The sequence below is a fragment of the Mesoplodon bidens genome (assembly GCF_964165515.1).
Source record: "Mesoplodon bidens genome assembly, chromosome: X".
Taxonomy (NCBI): Eukaryota; Metazoa; Chordata; class Mammalia; order Artiodactyla; family Ziphiidae; genus Mesoplodon; species Mesoplodon bidens.
Window position 1 is genome coordinate 27,788,513 of NC_138163.1, and position 17,107 is coordinate 27,805,619.

At 48.8% G+C, this 17,107-nt stretch overlaps 1 protein-coding gene across 2 annotated transcripts in view; it reads right to left on the reverse strand.

Annotated features, from left to right (window-relative positions):
* ARHGAP36 (Rho GTPase activating protein 36) overlaps positions 1 to 17,107 on the reverse strand; it is a gene marked incomplete at both ends in the record, with an annotated part of 162,961 nt that overhangs the window by 12,797 nt on the left and 133,057 nt on the right. Inside the window, one exon of one of the 2 annotated variants that reach the window (XM_081222681.1) lies at positions 16,751 to 16,808. The exons of the other annotated variant lie outside the window; for it this stretch is intronic. Coding sequence (XP_081078807.1) covers positions 16,751 to 16,808 — 58 coding nt within the window. Of the gene's footprint in view, positions 1 to 16,750; positions 16,809 to 17,107 lie in introns of those variants that run through there. 2 annotated transcript variants of the gene reach the window in all.

The window sequence follows — 17,107 nt, forward strand, 5'->3', positions numbered from 1 at the left end:
TTGGTATACATCACCAACATCTGCTGCCTGGAACTGGGATGGCCTGAGTCAAGATTATTTTCTTTCCTAAGGAGATGGCTAGATTTTGAGGTCTTTCTTTATACACACTATTCTTGGGAAATAGGAATGAAGGTAGATGATTGATAGGATAGATAGATAGATAGATAGAAGAAGAAGAAGAAGAAGAAGAAGAAGAAGAAGAAGAAGAAGAAGAAGAAGAAAGATATGATAGGTACATAAGATAGGTAGATAATGATAGATAGAAAGATACAGATATATATGGTTTTGAAAAACACTATTATGAAAGTAGAGAAGAGGAGTGAATAGAAAAGAAAAGCACCAAAAGCACTATGTATTCCTCCCATCACGTCTCTTGCCTCAGCCCACTCCCCAAGCTGACAGCATGGCAACCTGAAAAGGTCCTGAGATATGAACTAGAACTTGGGTTCAAATCCCAGCCTTACCACCTGTAAGTTCACACACTCACCAACCAAGTCACTTAGAGCTAATTATCTCACTTTTGTGAGCCTCAGTTCCATCACCTTACAAAGTAACAACCATGATGTCTATCAGGTGTGGCTATGGTAAAGATTAAATAAAAGACAGGGTGACATGAAAGAATCCTCCAAAGGGTATAGTGCTGTACCAAGGTGAGGAATTGTCCCCCCCGCCAAATACCTGAGAGTCATATGTGAAAGGAAGACTGAGCAGAAGTGCTGCTATCTGGAATGAAGCAGACAGTGACCCCATTGAAGAATGCCCTTGTACCATGCATAGAAGGTAAAAGTGGGTACCACATCCTGTCAGCAGGTAGCTCACTTTCGGAGGGGATGAGTTGAACTGTTTCTTCACTGGGTCTTTCATGATCAGGAATGCAAGGCAACTAATGGTGGGGGTTGGGGGGGATCAGTCTAGGCTCTGAAATGTAGAAAAAAGTTAGTTGGCCCACAAAAGGGATTTAGTCCCTACCTTTGGTTTCGTCAGCACAGTGTGCAAGCCATCCATGTTAGGGATGGTGGAGAAAAGGGGGGAGCCATCTGGAGTGGAAAGTCCCAGTTCCTGTCCCTGGGGTCTTACAGCCTAGTTGGAGGTCACATAAATGTCAAGAGTCTGACATGGGTCTAACATCATCCTTCTCTGCCCTCATTTAAATACATTTCCTCTCCTTTGTTCCTTTAAGGAATGTTAAGGATTGACTATTTCTTCAGGTCCACCAGCACTGCTCAGACCCTTATTCAGCTGTAGGTTTATAGTATGCATTCGGTAAACTCTGATTCATTTTTCCCATCTTCTCAACTCCCCTGGTCCCAAGCCCCCTTCTTTAAGACATATTCCCTTTCAGACACACATTTCCTCTCACAAATACACACACACACACACACACACATCCTCATGCATTCTCACATATGCATTTACACACACACACACACACACACACACAGAACAGACTTACCCAGTGTATTTGCTACAACAGAGGGAAGGAGGAGACTCTGAATTAAAGAAAGAACCATCAAACATTTGCCCCTCTAGACCACAGCTGGGGTTTCTACAGAGTGGGCACGAGAGAGGAAAGACCAGTAGGGACACTTCCCCAAACCATCTGGACAGAGATCTGTCAAGGAAACCTTCAGAATAAAGTTGTTCTCCAAATCTGTGCTGAGAGCTACCTCTCTTTCACCTTTGTTCCCCCACTCCCACCTGCTTCCCTTCTCCTTTGATTGTATCTCCCCCAAGAAGCATTCTATTTTCTGCAGTTTTCTTTTTCAAAACCCTGTCTGAATGGCTGTCATAGGGAATTGGGGCTGTGGGAGATGTTTTCCTGATAGTTTTCATGATAGGAATGGTATTTTAAAACTACATTTAAATAAACGTATTTTTTTTAAAAAATCAATGTCTACCTACCTGTATCTATCCTCCTTCAAAATTAGACCACTGTCTTGGCTATGACGCAGTGCAAAAAAGAAACAAACAAACAAACAAACAAAAACCCTGGACCAGGAGTCAGGAGGTCTGCCTAGTTACTAAGCAGCTGAGTGGCCTTGGGCAAGTCTGTGAGCATCTCCAAGCCCCAAAACACAACCAGTGTCATTTATTATTATCCAGTTTATCTAAGAACACGGTAGAGACACAGTCCTCACTTCTGCCTAGTCCTTGATTCTTCTACAGGACTTAGCCACCTCCAGGACACAGGGCCACGCCGTGGCCACTGTCCACAGCTGGAAAGAGAGAGCATCCCTGCCCCCCCCCGCAGGTTTCCGGGCGCCAGAGTGGAGAGTGGGTCCAAGCGGGTCTCCCTGTCCCTCCCTAATGGAGCCCTAGCCCGGTAGTCTGCCCTCTACCCAGAGCTAGGTGAAGGTGAAGGCAGGGGGAGCAGGGGGAGGGGGAAAGAGACAGGAACCGGCCAGCCAAGACTTTGCACCCTCCCCTCGAAGGGTTGTCCCGGGCCACAGGTTGCTGCTGCGGAGCGTGGTCAGGCGGGGTTGCGCCCCTTGCGTCTCGCCCCTACGTGGCTCAAGAGCGCGCAGAACGTGCAAAGTTAAGCAAAGCCCCGCCGCGCGCAAAAACCACTTTTGCTGCTTGCCGCTGCCGAGAATTTGAAAAATGCAATCTTTCTTGCGTGCTGCACGTTTGAGCCATTGAACAAGAAAAGCTGGGAACCTAGTCCAGGACCCGCAGGCTTCCTCTCCCTCCCGCACGTCGGGCGCTCCGCTTGGAGTGCACTCACCTCCCACTCAGCCCCTCTAGGGGCTGCACTCAGGCCCCTGGAGTCCTGCCCCTGCACTACCTCTTGGCGACTCTCCTGGTCCGGCCAGGGAATAAATGGCTGCGTGACCCGCTGGTCAGTCCTGCGGCGCGACTACGACCCGTCCTGGGACGAGCTGCAGGCACTGTGAGCGCTTAGCTCTGCCGCGCAGATTCCCCCACTCTCTCTCTCTCAAGCCCCCGCGGTGGGGCAGGAGCTGATTCATAGCAATTTTCTACGCAGCAGCTAACTCAGTGCCTTACGCATACCTGTTTGCTAAATTCCCGGGGCTACTCCCACTGTTTCTCATCATACCCCACAATCATCTCTCCCTTTATTCAAAGCTGATTTCTCTTTCAAGATTCAGCCCAAGGGTCCCTTCCTTTGAGGGCTCCCTTTCTCTTCCATTGGCCATGCCGCCCAATCTCACATTACAGGTGAAGGAAAGGCAGAGGTGGAGGTTCAGATGGATAAGGAACTTACCAAAGGGCATTGAGCTAATTAGTGGCAGAGCCAAAAGGAAGGCCCCAAACTCCTGGAACCCCACTCAGCACACTTTTTGTTACCCCTCATCACTTCCCTTCTGCCCTGACTAGTATGGTACTGAAGGGCAGGTGGCATCCCTTTGTACACAAGGAACAACTGCCTGCCCCTCCTTGCCTCACCCTTCCTGCTGCTTGTTTGCCATCTTGTCCAGGGCCTCTGATCTTCCAAACTCAGAGGCAAGGAAGATCATTTGGTTCAGAGTTCAATGAACAACAAGAGCAAACAGAATTCCTCTCCCTATCTGGATGAGAATGGTCTCAGTAACCCACCCCCAACACACACACACACACACACACACACACACACACACACACACACACTACTATAGTCTTCATCTTTCTTCTTCTATCTTCTTGGCACCTGGAGAAGTCAGAAGGCCATTCACACCTGCCCAAACCATCTTACCTTCTAATTCTGCTTCCAGAAATGCCTTCTTCTAATCTGCAGCCCAACAATCATATATTCAAATCACTATTCAGCCAAGCAAAAATGTATTATTCACAAGCACAAAATATTCTCATCTGACGCAACAAGGGCAATACGGGGTTATAAGCGCAAGATCTCAAGTGGGGAGAATTTCAAATACACAATTACACTCCCTCCCAGTTGAATTTTCTCCTCTCCTGGATGAAGTAAATGGATGAAGGGAGAGTGTTGTCGACTGGATGGAAAAGAAAGAGGAGAAGAGAATCAAGAATGTCAGAGACTCTCGTTTAGCCCAGCAAGAAGGAAGAAGGAGCAGAGCCTAGGCAAAGGAGAGGAGGAAAGAGGGGAGGGGGAAGGACAGAAGGCAGTTGCTGACCCCAGGCATACATAGGTACTGAGGTAGCCAAGGAAGACATGGACTTATTCCCCAAAGGCTCAGAGATGTGGCTCATAGGGATCTGGCTTGGAAATGAGATCCAGAAGCCCAGTGGCAAGTGTCTCCTAACCCCTAGCAAAGGGAGAGAGCTTCTGGCTCTGACAGCAGCATGGGTGGCGCTCTTTTCACTAAAAGTACCACCTGGGCACCAGCACTACCAAGAAGGCGCCCTCTTCCCCTGCTCCTCTTTCCTACCTCCACCCCTCAGGAATTAAATAAATCTTACCCGACACAGGAATGTAATTTGAATGCTCAGGGTGGTTTTCCCTTCCTTTGAAGGAGAGGATCTCTCCCTCTCCACCTGCTGAAAATGGGCTGGGTGCTGCCCCTTTATGCATTCTAGAGCACCAGATCAGGAGAGGGGGAGAAAGGGAGGGAGCAGCAGTTTGAGGCTGGTCCAATTTGTCCCTGGCATTCTCTGTCTCTCCTCTTGGTTTTTTAGGCAGCCCCTCCTTCTGGCCCTGGCAGCTCTGCACCCCTTCCTCACTGCAACATCTTGCAGCCAGATCCCCCACCCTTGTGACAAGGGACTGATACTGGGGTGCATCTTTCTGGTGATGCTTGCTTTCTAATGTGGGATCTTATGCTGATATGCCAGGGAAAGATCTGAATTGGGGGTAGGTGGGTGTCACCGGAGATGAAAAGAGAAACCCATCCAGGTAGCCAACTGCCTTGAAAGCAACACGGGTTGGCGTTGGGGGGCAGCCAGGAGACATGATGTGAACCTGAGTGCAAAAGGAGCCAATTTAGGCAGAGGACTGGCAGGTTATTGGCTTGAGTTACAGTGATCGCCTTGGTAACATAAATACATAAAGACTGCATGATATGTTAGAAAGTAGATGGTTAAATATCACTCAGCCTCAGTTTTCTCAACTGCAAAACAGCAGAATAAATGCTCACCACATAGCACTATGGCGAACAGTGTGTGAAATAACACTGGTAAACTACTTAGCACAGGGCCCAGCACAGAGCCTCTTGCCCACTTAACTTCCTTCTGGTGTTGAGAACAGGAAGGAAAAGGGCTTGCCCAAGGTTATACAGCAAGTATCCAAGTCAGGATTGGAACCCAGGTCTCCCAAAGGATGATTTCCACTCCACTTCCTCCTCTAAGAAGCTGCCTGGCTATCCTTTGGGACTTGGAGGGGTAGAAGTGTGGAGGTGGGTTAGGTGCTGACTATGCTTAAGCATATAGACATTCTACCACTTAATCCTAGCCTCAAGGGCTCAGGCTTCCGCTTTATCCTCCTCCTGATCATCACTCAGGTAATATCCCCTTGCCATCTTGGACTAATTCATTGTCACTTTAGTGCCACCTCTGCTGCCCAACTCTGAGAGAGTGACTCACCCTCTAGCTGGCCAGGGCCTCTGCCCTCCAGGAAAGAGGCCCTCTTCTTAATTGACTGCAGAAGCCTCAGCCACAGTGAGACAACCCCCTTCCAGGGAAGCTTAGGGCTGGAGGGCTTTGAGGAGGAATAGAATAGCCCCCTATTCAAAAGCCACTGCCCTCCATCCCCACAGTGCCTGGGGTGCTGCTATTGGAATCCTCTCGCTCAATTCCTTATGATAACTCCTTATGTGCCCTTAAGTCTCAGTGTTTCCAGGGGATTTCACCCAGGGCATCACTTTGCCGCATGTATACAGCCTGTGCTGTATCTGGCACTGTGCTAGGCACTGGCAAAGCATAAGGTAAGAGAAGATGTCCCTGGCATCCAATGAGTGTTCATTACGATGAAAAAATAACTCAGCAACTTGGAAAGGGGGAGAAGAATTCGGGGTGGGGGTGGGAATGATTTAGGAAGTCCCTGTGAGAGGTGAGGTGATGGGCAGAGTGGCCTCACTGCAGCCCCAAGGACTGGGGCTGTGAACTGAAATGTCCTGTGGCTAGTGAGTGGCATCGCTAAAATCACTGGTGCAGGCATTTCCCTTAAATACAGCACATTGCTTAAGAAATTGAGTGCTAATTGAACCTCTGTCCATCTTCTGGCTTAGAGGCATTACCTCGTGGCCATATCTCTGGCCGCTGATCCCCCTCTTCCCCAAACTCCCAAATCTTTATCCTTGGTGAGGGTTAGGGAGAGGGAATGGAAGGGAATGTACATCATTTGGATTTTAACTGGAATTAGCACTTTACATACATATCCTCCTTTAAATTTCACACCCACCCCGCAACTTAAGACAGTGACCTGCCAAGGTAGTCAGCTGCGAAGTGGTAGAGCTGGGATTCGAACCTATACCGACTCCGAAGCTTGTGCACTTTGCACCGCAAGGCGCTTTACACAATGCGCTGCCTCAGGCGGAAGTCCTCTTCCTCCTCCTCTCCTTCACCCGCTGTCCATCTCTACAGAAAGGAGGCAGGCGGAGGACAGGAGCCAGATGTTCTTCTGGCCGCGGAGTATTCTAGAGTGACCCCTGTAGCCCGCCACATAGGAAGGGGACCTCAGACTGTCCCGCGGGGGCTATGCCGCGAGACGTGCAAAGCACCCTAAGCGACACTACCGCCCCCTGCCGCCGGTGGCTCCCTGGCCAAGGCGGCTGTTCTCCAGGGGCTTGTGTGCTAGAAAAAGCTGACCGACTGCCCCAGAGCTGTCGCGGGCTGGTGCTGGGCTGCAGATAGCCCTGCCAGATTTGTTGACAAAAGCGGGAAGGAGGAACATTTATAACGCCCTACTATGTGTCCAGCGCGGTGTCGGTGATTTCTAATAACCATTGCCTCTTATGTAAAAATTAGTTGCTTTGCAAAATAGTGAGCTCTCTATTAGGAGACGTCTTCAAACTAGATTAGAACAGGTTTCGCAAAAAGCTTTTCTGCAGATCTAAACTCCTTACTTCTTGAAACCAGTAAAGCTTTCCACCCCTAACAGTTGCTCACTCTCTCGGGTAGGAGAGGAAGAAGCACCCCCTCCCTCCACCACCTCCCCCCGCGGTGGGGAGCAGAGGTCAAAGATGCGAAGGGGTCTGAGAGGGAGGCTGCTCGGGGGAGGAGCCTCCGGCAGGGTCCCGGCTGGAGCTCACGTGCCCTCCGCCCGCCGGCGGATTCCCCAGCCCTTCCAGTTTTCCCGGGTTCTGACTGGATCCCATCTGGACCCAACTCACTCCCTTTGCTCGGGAATGGGGAACAGGCGGGTTAATGGGAACAACACCCCAGGTCAAAGGGAAAAGAGCGTCTGTGCTCGCAGCGCCTCGCCCGCCCATCCCCCCCTCCTTTCTTCCCCCTCCTCCCATCCTCGCCCCCTTCTCTTCCGCCCTGAGGGAAGGAGGGGGCGGGCTGTATGTGTATGTATGTATGCATGTACGCGTGTGTGCGCGCGCGCAAGTGCGGTTCGCCTGTGAGTTCCGTGTGTGGCTGGGTGTGGGGTGTGTGTGCGTGTTGCATGTTTTAGTCCGAGTGCTGGGTGTGAAGTGTATTTGGTTTGCGCTCGGACGTGGGGCGTGTGTTTGTGCGGTGTTTGTGTGTGCACGTTTGTAGGTTGCATGTTTCTGCCCGATGATAGTGTGACTATGTGGGTGTGGTCTGGATATGGGTGTGTTCGATGTATGTTTCTGCCGGGGTTTGTGGCCGTGCTGTAGTGTGTATGTGTATGCAGTGTGTGTATGTGTGTGTGCCCGTTGAAGCTTGTGTGTATATATTTGTTTGGTGTGTGTTTACCCTTAGCTGTGCTGTGTCAATGTGGGTTTACGGGCGGTGGTTGTTGTGGTGTGTACTGTGTGTGTTTGTGAGCAAGGTGTCTTTATATGTGAGCTTACTTAAGGCGTGTGTGCTCAAAGGTTTGTGTGTGTGAGGGTGCAATGTCCGTGTGTGTTTGAGTGTGATGTATTCATGTGTGTGGTGGGGACGCATGCAGCCAATGTATGTGCTAGGATGGAGGGCTGAAGACCGTGTGTGTCTTGGAGGGGCGTCGCGGCGTGAGTTTACGGGTGTAGTGTGTGAGAAAGCACAGGGTTGTCTAAAGAACCCAAGTGGCTGTGTGCTTGGTGGATTTTTTTTAAATTGGGGGTGGAGGGGGGCTTTGCACCAGGACTGGGACGAGGAAGGAGATAGGGGCCCGCGACCTGGGCACATTTTCCCCTTGGCCTGATCTGCCGGGTCTGGGTCCGCCGACCCCCCGCTGTGCGCACCAGGCCCGCTGGGGGCTGGGTGTGAGCTTACCTGACTGCTTAGAGGAAAGAAGAGGAGGGCGTCGCACGTGATTGGCCAGGTAGGGCGCCTAAGGCGCGGTTCAGGGGCTGGTGGGAATAAACTGGAAAGATTCTTGGTCACTGATTCCCCCCCTCCCCCAGGAGATCCCAGTTCGTGCCCAGCAGAGCCCAACTATTAGCTCAAGGCTTGGCTGTTTCACACCTCTTTGGCTTTGTGTGGGCAGATACACTTGCCTGGAATCCCTTTCCCCCTGGGCCTCGTGACAAACGCCTACTTATTTTTTTAAGACCTAACTCGGGAGTCACAAAACTTTCTCTGCTTTTCTGTACCCCCTCCCTCCCAGTTGAGGGCTCCCTCCTTTGAGCCATCATAGTTACACTGTTCATACTTCTCATGACACGACCATACATAACTGCGATTATTTGTCTCTCCTTTTAAACTCTGGGCTCCTGTAGAGAATGCCTGGTATATAGTAATAATAACAGTGATCATGATAATAATGTTACCATTTATTAAGCACTTATTGTATACCAGGCATTGTGCTACTGCTGTTACATGCATGATCTCCTTGAGTCTTCACAATGACCTAATGAGGTAATTAGAGCTCTGTCTTATCAATATTTTGCACATCACAATTCGAACTCAGAGGAGTTAAGTAACTTCTCCAGGGTCACACAGCCAGTGGGAGGCAGGGCTGGTATTTGAATCCAGGTTTGCCAAGCTCCCTAAACCTTTCTTCTGTTCCAGGCAGCCTCACCAAGAGTCCCTCATTTCTGCTAGGCATTGAAGTCTCTATCAAACAGTATCACTTCCCAACAAATCTTTCTTTGGAGTTTACTGACAGCGCCAAGAGTGCTCAGCATAATTACTTTCTTTGTCTCTCAGACAGCTGATACCTTCTCCACCTAATTACCTGCTTTGTTGACACCTCAAAATCTTTAATTACTCTAGGCTCATAAGCACCTCACCACCTCCAGTTCTGGGAGCTCTCCTTAGGCTGGTGCTGAAAGAAAGAGCAGAGAATGAGCATTTTCTAGCCATAGGGTCAGGGGAATTGGATGGGGATGGGGATGGGGGTGAGGGGTCAGGATGGAGTAAGGGAATGATTTCACAGCTCCCCTGGACCTATTTTTATGGCATTACCACCAGAAGTTGGTATGTAGTAAATTTCAAGCAGACCAGTCATCTCCATATGAAACTGCATATAGAAAAACAAGCAGAGCCCCCTCAAAAGATTCCTGAATGGGTCCCATTTTGTATTATTCATGTTTGGAGGGGAGAACTGTGCTTACCTAATGGGTTCATGCTGCTCTAATGCCCTCCAAGCAGCCTCATATGAGAATTTCAAATTAAAACAATACATCGCATTTTGGGGGAACACATTTATTGGGGGGGGTGGCTCCGTCACAGCTAAAGGGCCGCAGGAAGAACAGACTTCCAGCTCAGCCCCCAGGGAACCAGCCTAGACTGCCGCAAAGGGGTCAGGGAGTGGATAGGGAGGGACGATTCAACAGTGGTGAGTCACTTCGCCGCTTTTCAGGGGGGAAAGCGGAAAGCAAGAAGCACGATTTAAATTGCTACTGTTATTATTGTGCCCTTTCAACTGGCACAAATGAGTCTGGCGTGCGGACTAGAAGCAGCTGTAACATCCGTAAAGCTTCACCCCCAGCTGGGCCTGGGTCAGCACTTCCTCCTGGGTGGGCAGGAAAAGCATTACCTAAACTACTACATAGCCAGAAAGTCTTTTTTTTTTAAAGTGCAGGGTGGGGGTTGCTAGAGAGGCTAGTGTAAGTCACACAGGGCACAGAGTAGCTGAAGCCCCTTGGTAAATCTGTACCAGAAGTTCATGCAAACTTTGGTGTCTCCCAGCATCTGGTCTCAGGCGCTTGGCTTTCCTGCTGCTTTGCGGGCCAGTCTGACACCTCCTCACTCTCCTCTGAATATACCAGCTCCACTTATGCTTCCTCACAGTCGATCCTGTGAGGCCTCTGCCTCCCGCCCCTACACACATACACTCAACCACTGGACCACCTATCTAAATTCCTTTGTGTAAGTCCCACCTGAATTCATGAAGACTGTCTGGTTCACTCCAGTCCAGTACTCTTACCTGTGAAATGGGGAACAAACTTCAACTTTGAAGAAGCTAAAAGCTCCAAGATGCTTTAATAACCCCCGTTACAGGCAAGGAACCAAAATGTGAATTTTATTGAAGAGGGAGACCTTGGTTTTCACAAGAAAAATGTGAGTAAAACCCTTGAAAGATGAGGACCTTCAGACAGCTTTGAGTTTGTATCCCAGCTCCATCCCTTACTTGCTATGTGATCTTGGGAAGGTTACTTCATCCCTCAGAACCTCAGTTTTCTCATCTGTAGATTGGAGCTGTTAACACCTGCCTTAGACATGTTCAGATGACAAGGAGGTAAAATATGGAAAGTGTCAGCCAAATGTCTAACACGTCTAATAAATGTTCAAGAAAAGGCTAATTCCCTCTCTTGCTTTACTCACGCCCTGCCCATATAGCCCAGAGTGTCTCAACCGGGGTGTTCAAGTACTGAAGCTGACTGACTAAGCCAATTTTCCTCATTACTGTTGTGTCTGACACTCTTGAAATAGCCCCTCTTCTTTTAGGGTGATGTTTTTATCAGCCTAATGCAGCCCGGAAGAACTGGACCCTAAGTCCAATTCTCACTCTGCAGTTTCTCCTGGCAGTGTTAATGAAACCAACGTTTCAGATGTAATACTCCATACAGGAAAGTTTCAAACTACCTGCTCAGCATCTAGACTTCCTCCCACCCCAACTATGGACTGAGCTCCCCAACCGTCACTTCACGCCCAGTCCAGACCCTGTCTCTTAACTGTGTGCCACTGTACCCAAGAGAAAGACAGCATAAATATTCCTTGGCTAAACTGCCCCCACGACTTCTGTTTTGTTTTTGTTTTCTACCTCTAACCTAGAAATCAGGAGGGGCTCCCAAGGCCACCCTTCTTCTAGCAGCCACCAAGGTTGGGGGGTAGATGAGGGGAGCGATGATGTTTCTCTGAGATATATTTTGCAGCACCTAAAATACTGTTCCAATTAGTTGTTATTTATCTGTTCGCAGTTAAAGGAAAATAAAATCTACCCTTTGGTAAAGTAAGAGAAGACCCCAAATCTGTGCCCTTTCCTCCCTGATGCTATTGCCTCCCTCTAGAGACAAAAATAAGTCACTACAAGCTGAAGCTGCATTTGGGCAGAGAGTGGTGGGTGAAGGTTAAGAAGCTGAGTGTAGGGGGTGGATATAATCTCAGGTGGGGATAAAGAGGCTACAGAATAGAGAAGTATTGAGAGTCATGGCAGAAAAAGCTCTGAGAGGCCGGGCTTCAGGTGCTCCCAGTCTCTGGAGGATGCCTTCAATTCCTCCTTCTCCTTCACCTCTCTTATTCATCCTGCATGCTACTCCTCACTGACCCTAGACTCCACCATGCAAGATAATCTATTAATGAGTCCCTCTGAGGATTTAGGAATTGAAAATCTTCTCTAGTTCCTACCCCTGTCGGCTTCTGAGGAGGTCCCGCAGCCCCTGCTTAGTGGAGGAAAGTGGGAGGGGAAACGATTAAGGGTCAGCCAAACTATACAGAGAATTGTTGGAACAGGGGTTCAAGATAGGCCCCAGCCATTTAATAAGCATCCCTCAGTGCAGGGACCTACCAGTTACTGGGTAGCAGGTGCCTATCCCGAGGAAGCCACGTGGTTTCTCAAGAAGTGTATCTGAGACATGACGCTAGCTGCCAAGGCTCATCAGACATGCCATCTACCTACTTCTGCTGATACATGTGAGAACAAATGATACTGCCAGAAGGAAACAGAAATCGTTTCCTAGTGACTCAGAGCCCCAGCAATAAGGACACAGGTGGTGTTTGCATTGCATCTTTCAATTGAAATGTGCACCTTTTCATAGAAAGGAATCTATAAGTAGTTAAGCAGATCAAAGACCAGAATTTGAACTCTGGGCAAGGGAACATCAGCAACATTGTATTGACCACCTAGTAAATGTCTGCTCTATATCAGCGTAGTGCTAGAAGCTTTGCATGTGTTATTTCTTTTAATCTCACTCAAGCTTTGAAATCAGACCAAAAGGGGTTGTAACCCTTGCTCAGCTACTGTGTGGCCGTGAGCAAGTTACTGAACCTCTCTGAGTTTTTGTCTTTTCAATGAAGATGATAATACTTACCTCAAAGAGTTGTTATGAAAGTTAAATGAGATCATTTGTGTAAGATGACTGGTACACAGTAAATATTTGAAGAAGGACTAAAACACATCTTTTGATACATGAACCATAGAAGGCACTTAATATAATGATATCTCCAATAACAATAATATAACTATTATTAAATAGATATTAAAAATCATAACGATTATAATTTATAACCTGGAAATATAGATATTATTATATTATTTTAAAAGAGGCTAAGAAACTTGCTTATTGCAAAACTATAAAAGCAGTTTCAATCCAGTTCTACCTTTTCCCACCCAGTGTTAGAGGACATTTCATGATCATTGGGAGGATCACATTTGGTTGACCTGATTTAGTCATTACACTTAAACTAAAGTTTGAAGAAAAAAATCCCTTAGATTAAACTATGTATAGTGGGATTTTAGATCATTGTAATTATTGTATGGACTATTTGTATACTATAGGCCTTCGGTTAGCCTTTTAAACACCTCTGTAAATTATAAGAGTAATTTAAGAACAAACTTAATTAATAGAGATTTTGGGAAACAGAGAAGAAAATGACTATTATCCCACCAACCTAACAGGATCTCTTAGTTTACCTTGTTGCTGAATTTTCTTCCAGTCTTTTAAAAATGCATATTTGACACATAAATCATACCATTTTCCATGTCCTACATATTCTTCATGAACAGCATTTTTATGGATGTAGACTAGCCTAACAAGTGGATATGTCATATAGTTTATTTAACCATTCCACTACAGTTGGACATTTAGGTTGTCTTGGCTGATAAGTGTGAAAAAGGGAATGAAACTGCTTTTCCTGTTGCCATCGTCACCCTCGGGGACCTGGTATCCTGCTCTATCAATGCCCAATATGCTTTCTGTCATTTGATATTTAAGCTTGATGAATGTCAGCTCTACTGCTGGAGCCTGAGGTACACTTGCAAGAGTATTATTTTCTACCAGTTTTCATCACACAGATTCTGCATTCTATCCTTATGGTGGGTAAAGCGTGGCCTAACCTAGGAACCTAAGCTCTATAGAGTGTCACATTATTTTCCTATGGAGAAATGCCTTTTGAAGTGGAAACAAATGATTTTCAAAGGAACTTTGGGAAGTCCTGCCATTAGTGGGTGAGGGTGCTAGTCTGATGCCATGACCAGGGAAGTGGGGTGTCTCACTGGCAAACTCGCCCCAGCTCTGGGAAATAATCCTGTGCAGCTCAACCAGGCCTGGCCTCAGCGAATCGATTGGGTCCCATCCCCAGAAAAAGATCAAATTTGTATGTAAAGTGGGCCCTATGGTCCCTTCAGCTTTAGAGTTTTGGCTGCTTTACAGAAGTCCAATTGTCTGAGGCTAAATCCAATGCCAGGAGTGAACTGGGGAGAGAATTTCAAGTGGGTCAGTCGTGCTGTCCCTTTCCCTGGGAAAGAAGACCTTTCTGGGTCCCCCTTCTTCCCAGATCTCAATGATGCCCCTCCCAAATGTCTTCATATGGTCGTCGATTGCCCATTGCAACCCTCAAAAGATTGTTCTGATGTACCAACAATCTCCTTAGCAAGAGGTGGGTGGGTGGGTGGGTGAAGGAACATTTAGAATACTTCCCCCACTCTTCCCCATCATCGGCCAGCTACTCCCTCCCTCTGACTCCTGAGGATTTCTGGAAGGCATTTGAAGGGAGGCACCAAGGGCAATTGTAGCCCTACAGAATATCAATAGTTATGCACAAAGTTACCTTTCATATTGCACAGCATTTCTTGGTGGGGTGGCGGTGGGGGGAGGGCTGCAGTGAATGAGTTCTTACCTGGTCAAAAACTGTACACAAAGACTAATTACTTATTTCAAAATGATGTTGTGTGACTTAAGTGAGATCATACATGTAAAGGGTTGAGACTAGGGCCCAGCATCTGGGAACTACTTCACATATATTAGCTGCTCTGTACAAGTAATAGAGCTGGGGTAGGCAGTGGTGTACCACTGGCATATGTAGGGGGACAGGTCTCATCAGACTGGAAATGCAGTAGTAAATATAAGGTCTTGCACTTGTATTCAAACAACAAAATACAGAATGGAGACTCTGAAAAGAACTTGAGTTTACTTTTTAAAAAATGAGTAGTTTCAGGTGAAGAAAGTACTTCCAATATAAATTAGCTATTTGTGTGTGAACTGCGCAGCATGTACAAAGGATTTGTGTGTAGTGCATGCATGTGTGATGTGGTTATGTTGCATTGTGCGTGAAAAGTACTTGATGCATGTGAAGTATGTGTTTGTGCGTTGGTGACTTCGTATGTGGGCATGTGTGGGTGTGGGAATGTGTATGTATGTGTGTATTTGTGGCTACGTGTGTGTGTACCATGAGTGTGAACGTGGGCTTCCAAAAGAGGGAAAGTCAGCCATCCAGGACTATATTTACAGGGACACGGCTGGAAATCCTCTTTTGGCCAGGTCATTGGGCATTCACAACTTGGAGCATGCTCAAAGAAGAGCAGCTAGATGCGGGTAGGAGCCTTGTAGCCACGTCACATGTTAAACAGATGAAGGAACTGGGGAGGTTTGGCCTGCATAAAAACAGGGGTGAGTGGGGGTGGGGGAATGGAGAGGGCTGGCACTGTTCTCTTGGAAGGATCATGAAGGTCATTGCCAGAGCCAGAAAAACAGAGATTTGGGTTCAGTTTAAGAAAAAGCCTCCTAATTCTAATAGAAATGACTGTTTTTAGACGGGGATGGGCTTCCTTGTGTGATACTGACCCCTTCCCAACGGGGTTATTCATAAAGGAGACTTCATATCCTTGATCTCATTGGAGTCACATGACAGCCTTGCAGGCCAGGCAGGGATGGAATGGTTCACCCTACCCCCTTTACAAGGGTAGGGTGTTTGAGCTGTAAGGCCTTAAAAGGCATCTTAGAAAACACCCTTATTTTTTTTGATTCACTGGGATCACATAAACTTGAAAAAAATATACAGAACAAAACAACTCTCTGTGTGTATGCAGATCTTTTGCTTTCTCAGAGAACTTGTGGCCTGCCACAGACAGCTCTTGAACTTGCTAAGCATGCTGCAGTCCCTTAGCAGTAGGTCAGACTCCTGGGATGGTTCTCAGGGTGCTGGGGCTGGCAAGGACTACACATGGGTTTCTGCAGAATTAAGTTGCTGAGGCCCCTCCTCTCCCTGCCTCTTCTCCCCCGCCTGTGAGGGGGCAGGGGAAAGAGGAGACAACCCCAGGTTTGGTCTATGGCTGGCGACCAATGACGCACTCTCACCAATATAGATTTTGGAGGTGGAGACTATGGAAAAACAGGTGGCAGTGGGGGCAGGTGGCAGCCTCGAGGGGGTGGGGCCTACCAAGGGGGAGTGAAGGACAGTGTGGGTGGGGGTCCTGGGAAATCTCAAACATAAAAGATAAGTCTCCTGAAACTTTAAGGAGGAAAAATAAATAATCAGTTTCCAAAGCGTACTTTATAGAAGCACTTCCAAGAAGGGGGTGAAATGTCACCCACGTATCACAGTGGTGCTGTGATCTTTCACACACCTATGTCCTCAACTCCGCAAGGACAGGGAAAACAGCATTGATAACAAAGTACCCAAGGGAACACCCGGACTAAAGACCCCAGGCCTCTGCCATTGGGAGCTTTGGGGCAGTGGGCAATTGGCAGGGCCTCAGCAGAGCCAGATCTGCTGCCAACTCCTTGTGTGACCTTGGGCAGGCCTTTGCCATCTCTGGCCTTTAGTGTCACCATCTCTTAAATAAAGGGGTTGAATTCAATGACTCTGAAGGACCCATGTCGATATTCAGTAGTTGAGATTGGGACAAGGTCGGACAAGCTTCAAGGCAAAACGATCGCCCCCCCCCCCCTCCATCTTCAGGGTTCACGGGCCCTAGCTGCCCGGCCAGGGACGTTCATCCTTGGGCCTTTAGGGCCCTTGGGTTTCAGGACTATGCTCCTATGCGTCTGGCCCCTACTCTCTAGCTCTCCCCGAGGACGGCTGAGCCAGCGACTCCGCCCCCGCGCTCGACCCGCATCACGCCGAGCCATTAGCGCGATTGCTCGCTGTTCCCGGCAAAGCCGGTGATTTATGCGGGGCCTCGACGGGGCAGTCCTTGAGCCAGGAACAATTAGCTAAAAGCCAGCAGGAAGGGAGGCGAAGGGACGGCGAGCCAAGCCCCAGGGCGCCTGGCAGGGGCTGCAGCCGCCTGCAGCCCCAGCGAAGGACCCCACAGCCCCCCGACTCGGTGGGCCCCACTCACCACGGCGGGGGCGGGGCTCGAAGGCCGAGGCGAAAAGGCAGTCCAGCATCCACGCCATGGCCAGCGCTCGGCGCCGCAGCCTCGCAGCCGGCTTCCGCGCCGGCCCCCGCGCCAGCTACCCTAAGTAGCCCCCGGTGACCACGCCCTGAGCCGCACCCTGCACCCAGCTAAGAGTGTTTCGGTCACCGGACACCTCGGGCATGTCACAAAAGGGGCAGGGCCTCAGGGGAGCCCCCCCTCCCGCCAGAGGAGAGGCCGCTGGTCCCGCAGCCCCTTTCCCCCACGCGGAGGGAGGCCGAGATACAGCTCCTGTCCCGGGAAGCCCTGACTCTGAGGGCGGGACCGTGCCCCTATCCC